Here is a 6401-nt window from a genome sequence, read left to right as displayed (position 1 = left end):
GAGTTGATGATGGGTGGGGGGGGGGGGGGGGGGGGTGTGAGGAGTGGGGTATCATCAACACCTCTGGGAATGGAGTTACGCCGTCAATTTTACTCATCTTGCCCACTTTAAAAGAAAAAATTCCACCCCCCCCTCCCTCCTCTCCACTCTATGATCAATGACGAACAGAACAACCTAACTACTTTATATTTAAAACAAAAAACAGAAATACCTGGAAAAACTCAGCAGGTCTGGCAGCATCGGCGGAGAAGAACAAAGTTGACATTGAAGCAGAACTGTTGAAGGGTCATGAGGACTCGAAACGTCAACTTTGTTCTTCTCCGCCGATGCTGCCAGACCTGCTGAGTTTTTCCAGGTAATTCTGCTTTTGTTTTGGATTTTCAGCATCCGCAGTTTTTTGTTTTTTTGTTTTTTTTACTTTATATTTAACCTTTGGTAATCAGTAGATTTGCTGCTGCAGATTTACTCAATTTAGGTTTAATTATGTTCCCTCAAAATGTAGACAGGCAACTAAATATTAACTGTGCAACGGGACAGATTGGCAGACTAGGCATTTTTCTTCATCTGTTGTTCACAGTCAGGTGTTGGATATTTTTTTAAAAAACATACAAGATAATGAAGGGATTTAGGTGGGTGACTCCAGAAACTAACTCCACTGTGATACCTAGTGGCCAGAGACTGCAATGACACTGTGACAGTTGACATAGCAAAATTGAATGGTAAATGCTGATGGAGCAATTTACAGAGTAAATGTTGACAGGGAATGTGTGATCAAAAATTCTAACAACAGGAAGCGAAGATCGTGAAGCACTCGTAGAACCATATAGCATATAAAGAGGCCTTTCAGCCCATCGTGCATGTGCTAGCTCTTTTAAGAGCTATCCAATTAGTTCCACTCCCCCCTGCTCTTTCCCCATAGCCCAGCAAAAATTTTTCCTTCAAGTTTTACCCTTTTCCCTTTTGAAAGTTATCATTGAATCTGCTTCCACTGCCCTTTCAGGCAGCTGGTTCCAGATCACAACAACTCGCTGTGTAAAAAAAATTCTCCTCATCTCCCCCTCCGGTCCTTTTGCTGATTAGCTTCAATCTGTGTCCCCCTGTGCTTAACCACACTCCCGCTTCTCTTTATTTGCTCTTCATTATTTTGAAGTCTATGTGAGATTTTTTAGTAATATATTGCTAAGTATACTCAAGATCAGTTCATGAAATGGTGGTCCATCTTTAACCTCTGTTTTTCCTGTTGTTCTCAGTCCCGTACAAATTCTTCACAGATCATGGTGGGATTAATGAGAAACGAAAGCAACGGAGAATTCGGACAACCTTCACCAGCTCACAGCTGAAGGAGCTGGAGCGAGTGTTTGCTGAGACTCACTATCCAGATATCTACACCAGGGAGGAGCTGGCGCTGAAGATTGACCTGACAGAAGCCAGGGTCCAGGTAGGAGGGCTTTCCAAATTTCCTCTCTAACAGCTTGTTTCTCACCCGGAGAGTGTCAGCCATGGATCAGTGGGCATCTCTTCTGCTCCGAGCCAGTGGGTTCAAGCCCCTCCCCAGGGACTTGAACACTGAATTCAGGCTGACACCCCAAGTGCCAGAACTGAGGGAGTGCTGCACTGTCCGAGGTGCCGTCTTTCGGGTGAGCTGTTAAAATGTCTGCCCTCTCAGGTGGATGTCAAAAATCCCGTGGTCACTATTTTGAAGAAGAACAGGGGAGTTCTCTCCGGTGTCCTGGCCAATATTTACCTCTAAAAACACATGGACCGGAACTTTCCAGCCCCTCACGGCAGCGGGATCTTCCAGTCCCACTGATGTGAACGCTCTTGCCACAGCGAGAGGGGGGTGGGGGAGGGGGTGTGGGGGCTGGGTGCTGGAAAATCCCGGCCATGATCTGGTGATAATCATATTCCTGTTTGTGGGATCATGCTGTGCACAAATTGGCTGCTGCGTTTACTATGTTACAACAGTAATTGTAAAGTACTCTGTGACATGAAAGGCGCTACATAAATGGAAGTTCTTTCTTAGGAGAGGAGACCTGCTGCCCTCGCCCAGTCTGGGTGTTAATATGATTCCAGTCCCACACTAATGTGGCTGATTCTGAAATGGTGTCACAAGGCATTTAGTTGAATCAAACTGTTTAGGGGTGGACTATTACTCCAGTCACCTCCAGAAGAAGATTTTGTTGTTAAAATGGCTCAATTCAGGGTGAACCTCTGGGAGATTGCTCCCTGTCTCCTTACTTCATGGATGACTGTGAATGACTGAGCTAATTTATCAAAACCACACAGCTCTGAAATATCTCAATCACTATCCCAATCAAAAAATTCTGTGTTTAAACTTCAGGAACATTTAAAAACTAACACTAACACCAATCAGGAAAAGAGTTTTAGCCAGATAATCTGTTTAATATTGTCCAGGCAACTGGGGGGATATTTCCTGATCTTCTTTGAAACAGTGGTGGTGGGATCATTTACCTCTTTCTAGGAATCCAGATTAGGTTCTCAAATCTCAGATTAATATCCATCTCGATCCCTGTCTTGAAAGTTCCAAATGGCCCCCAGCATCCACAGCTTTTTGGGGGGAGAGAGTTGCAGATTTCCGCTCCCCTTTGTGTGAAGAAGTGCTTCCTGACATCACCCCTGAACAGCCTGACTCGAATGTTAAGGTTATGTGCTCTTGTTCTGGACTCCTAACCCTACCCCACACAGAGGAAATAGATTCTCTCTATCAACCCCATCAAATCTTAATATTTTAAACACCTCAATTAGATCACTGCTTAATCTACTAAACTTGCTAGAATACAAGTCTAATCTTTGCAACCAGTCCTCATAACTGAACCCTTTTATCTCCGGGCTCATTCTGGTGAATTTGTGCTGCTCCTTCTCCAAGGCCAATATATCCTTCCTGAGGTGAAGTCCCCAGAACTGAATGCAGTTATGCTGAGATGTGGTTAAATAGCGGTTTATATAACCGTAGCATAGTTCCACCCTAGCCCCCTGAGATAAAGCCCATCATTCCATGAGCCTTGTTGATTTGTATTCTTGTCCCTGTCCAATAGACATTAACAATTTGTGTGTCCGCACTTGTCCTTTCGGAAAGGGAATCTGCCGTCCTTACCCGGTCCGGCCCACATGTGACTCCAGACCCACAGCAATGTGGTTGACTCTTAAATGCCCTTGGAACAAGGGCAATTAGGGTTGAGCAATAAACACTGGCCTAGCCAGCGACGCCCACATGCCATGAATGAATAAAAAAAAAACTCCCAAAACTCTGCTGCATCATGGTTCCTACCATTAAGGGTAGATGGAGCCTCCCATTAGTGTTCTGATCTGGTAGTTTTCTATTAGCACTTGTCCCAGTCTCTGAAATGAGGAATGTTACATAGAATTTATATCACTGTAATAGGCTATTCAACCTAACTAGGTTCGTGCTTCACATGAGCCTCCTCCCAATCCCTCTTCATCTCACCCTATCACCATATCCTTCTATTCCCTTCTCCCTCATGTGTTTATCCAGCTTCCCCTTAAATACATCTACACTACTCACCTCAACCATTCCCTGTGGGAGTGAGTTCCACGTTCTTCCCACTCTCTGGGTAAAGAAGTTTCTCCTGAATTCCCCATTGGTTTTGTGCATGACGATCTCCTACTTACAGCCCCTAGTTCTGGTCTCACCCGCAAGTGGAAACACCCTCTCTACGTCTACCCTATCAAATCCTTTCATAATCTTGAGGATCTCTATCAGGTCACCCCTCAGTTCTCTATCTCGATGTATCTATCGAGAAAATATTTGAGTTGTTTCTTGGCTGCCCTTGATCAGAGCTTCCAGCTTTAGGGAAGATTATCAAACTCTCTTCCAATCATGATTCCTGTGAGGATTATCGATCTCTTTATGTGAGAAGGGCATTTATTATTTTCATAAAGCTTCTGCTGAAAGCCGGCTACTGGTGGCATCTGTTTGGCAGATGTGCCAATCATCAAGTCTTAAACTCAGAGGAACTGTAGACCATTCAGCCCCTTGACTCTCATTCCCCAATCACCCTCTCCGCCCACTGACCTACATTGGCTCCCAGTCCAGTGGCGCCTCGATTTTTAAAATTCTCATTCTTGTTTTCAAATCCCTCCATGGGCTCGCCCCCTCCCTATCTCTGTAATCTCCTCCATCCCTACAACCCCTCCGAGATCTCTGCACTCGTCTAATTTTGGCCCCTTGAGCATCCCCTGATTTTAATCGCTCCACCATTGGTGGCCGTGCCTTCAGCTGCCTGGGCCCCAAACGCTGGAATTCCCCCCCCACCCCCTAAACCTCTGCATATTTCCACCTCTCCCTCCTCCTTTAAAATGCTCCTTAAAACCAACCTCTTTGACCCGAGTTTTTGCAGAACTATTAGCTCCTTGCCTGTCTTGGTGTCACAGTTTTGTTTGGTAATGGCTCCTCTGGAGCACCTTGGGGACATTTTATCCAGGTAAACGGTGCTCAGGAAGGATATACTGACCCTGGAGGAGTGGAGTGGAGATTCACCAGAATGATAACCAGGGCTGGACGGGTTGAATTGGGAGAGCAGGTTGTACAGACTAAGCTCGTGTTGTATTGAGTTTAGAGAACTGAGGGGTGATCGGATTGAATTGCTGTTGTCTACCCTGTCAAAACTGCTCCTTTATTCCCCCGCTTCCTGACGTATCTTTCTCCCCATCTCATTCCAGGTCTGGTTCCAGAACCGACGCGCCAAATTCCGCAAGCAGGAGAGAGCTGCCAACTCGAAAGGGAATGGCGGCAATCCGCCCGGGAAGAAGGCTGACCTCCTGTCCGAGGAGGACGACTCCAAGGAGGCCAAGTGCACAGACCCAGACAGCACGGCCAACCCCGCCTGCCCCTCTTCCTCCTCCTCCTCCTCCTCCTCCTCTTCCTCGGGCCCCATCTCCAGCACCAGCCCCCATGCCGTCAACATGCCGAGTCCTAACAGTTCCCAGTCCATCAAGGCTCCAGCCTGGCCAAGCAATGACCTCCTCAAGGCCCAAGCTTGGCAGCCCAGCGACAGTATGACGGGTCCGTTCGCGGGCGTGCTGTCCACCTTGCACAGAAAATCCAACGTGCTCAAGCCTAACCTGTTTTAGAGAGAGAGAGAGTGAGAGGGAGAAACCCACAGCTCGGACCACGAATCCCTCTCCCTATTCCCCACCCCTCACCCCACCCCCCGCCACCAGCTTCCCCTACCTCTCTCTCCTTTGCAGTTGTACGCACCTTGGCAAGGAGAGCGTTGTTGCCTTAACTGTCCCTGTTGGCACACGTACCGCTCTCGCCTCACCACCCCCCTGCCGCCCAACCATAGTCGCCTGACTCTAACCTGGCCCTTGTATCTCGTGCCTCGCCATCTGGTCTACCCGGCAGCTTCACTGGGTCTGACATTCTCTTTACAGCCACATCCCTCAGCAAACGCGCTCCAAAAAGCCTCAGTCCCCCACTTCACATCCGAGAGTCTGTGTGGCCTCCTGGGTTCAGAGTTCAGTCAGTCGGAGCTCGTTTCTACACAGGGAAAGATGAGGAGAATTTTTTTTTTTTTTTTAAACACACGGCCCGAAAGGGCGCTTGAAGCAGATTCAAAAGTAACTTTCAAACAGGGGAATTAGATAAATACTCGAAAAGGAGAAATTTGCAGGACTATGAGGGAAGAGCAGGATAGCTCTTTCACAGAACCAGCACAGGAACGATGCACTGGATAGCCTTCTGCTCTGCAGGGTGATTCCATGATGGGAACACACACAGAACACAGAATCTGGCTAATCAGTCCAACCAATCTGCGCTGGAATTTAACCCCTCGCTCCCCACCGCTTCGATTAATTGTCACGACGTCACCTTCCATTCTGCTTAAACCCTGAAGAATTTTCTCAAACTGAATGGAAAGGATGAATTAATCAAGTTGTGAATCTACTTTCACCCATTCCTGTCTCTCTCTCTCTCTCTCTCTAACCATATAACCTCCCTGAAGGTTGCTGGACAAATGGGGAACAGCAGGGGTGGGGGGCATCTGTGTTCCACAGGCATTAATACCTCACAAAGAGATCACTGCTCTCCAAGGCCAGAGAGTGATGCTATTTGACTGAAGGAGGAAGCAGCTGAACCCGTTCCTGTTCCAAGTCAAGACGTATGCTGACTAGTGGTGGACGGGGAGGGGGATGGGGATGGGGATGGGGTGGTGAACAGGGTCGGAATCCGAAGGGCTGATTTCCCATCCTCCCTTCGCCCACGGTTTGAAATGCTCAGAGCCCCGGGACTGAGATGACAGGGGGGTGACACTGCAGCTTGCATTGATCCAACTGGTGTTCAGCTAGCAAGGCAGCCAAGGAAATGTGTCAATGCTCCTGATTCTAATCCAAGTACTCCCTCATGATGCTTAGGCTCTATT

At 47.6% G+C, this 6401-nt stretch overlaps 1 protein-coding gene across 2 annotated transcripts in view; it reads left to right on the top strand.

Annotated features, from left to right (window-relative positions):
• Positions 1–5112, top strand: part of phox2a (paired like homeobox 2A) — a 7647-nt gene extending 2535 nt beyond the window's left edge. The window contains exons 2-4 of one of the 2 annotated variants that reach the window (XM_078544802.1): positions 1251–1438; positions 2583–2618; positions 4702–5112. In XM_078544802.1, the coding sequence (XP_078400928.1) occupies positions 1251–1438; positions 2583–2618; positions 4702–5112 (635 nt within the window). The remainder of the gene's footprint in view (positions 1–1250; positions 1439–2582; positions 2619–4701) is intronic. The other variant, XM_078544803.1, reaches the window with a different exon arrangement.
• The last annotated feature ends 1289 nt before the right edge of the window (positions 5113–6401 follow it).

This window comes from Cetorhinus maximus, chromosome 7 (genome assembly GCF_964194155.1).
Source record: "Cetorhinus maximus chromosome 7, sCetMax3.hap1.1, whole genome shotgun sequence".
Lineage (NCBI taxonomy): Eukaryota > Metazoa > Chordata > Chondrichthyes > Lamniformes > Cetorhinidae > Cetorhinus > Cetorhinus maximus.
This window is presented reverse-complemented; position numbering and strand designations above follow the sequence as displayed.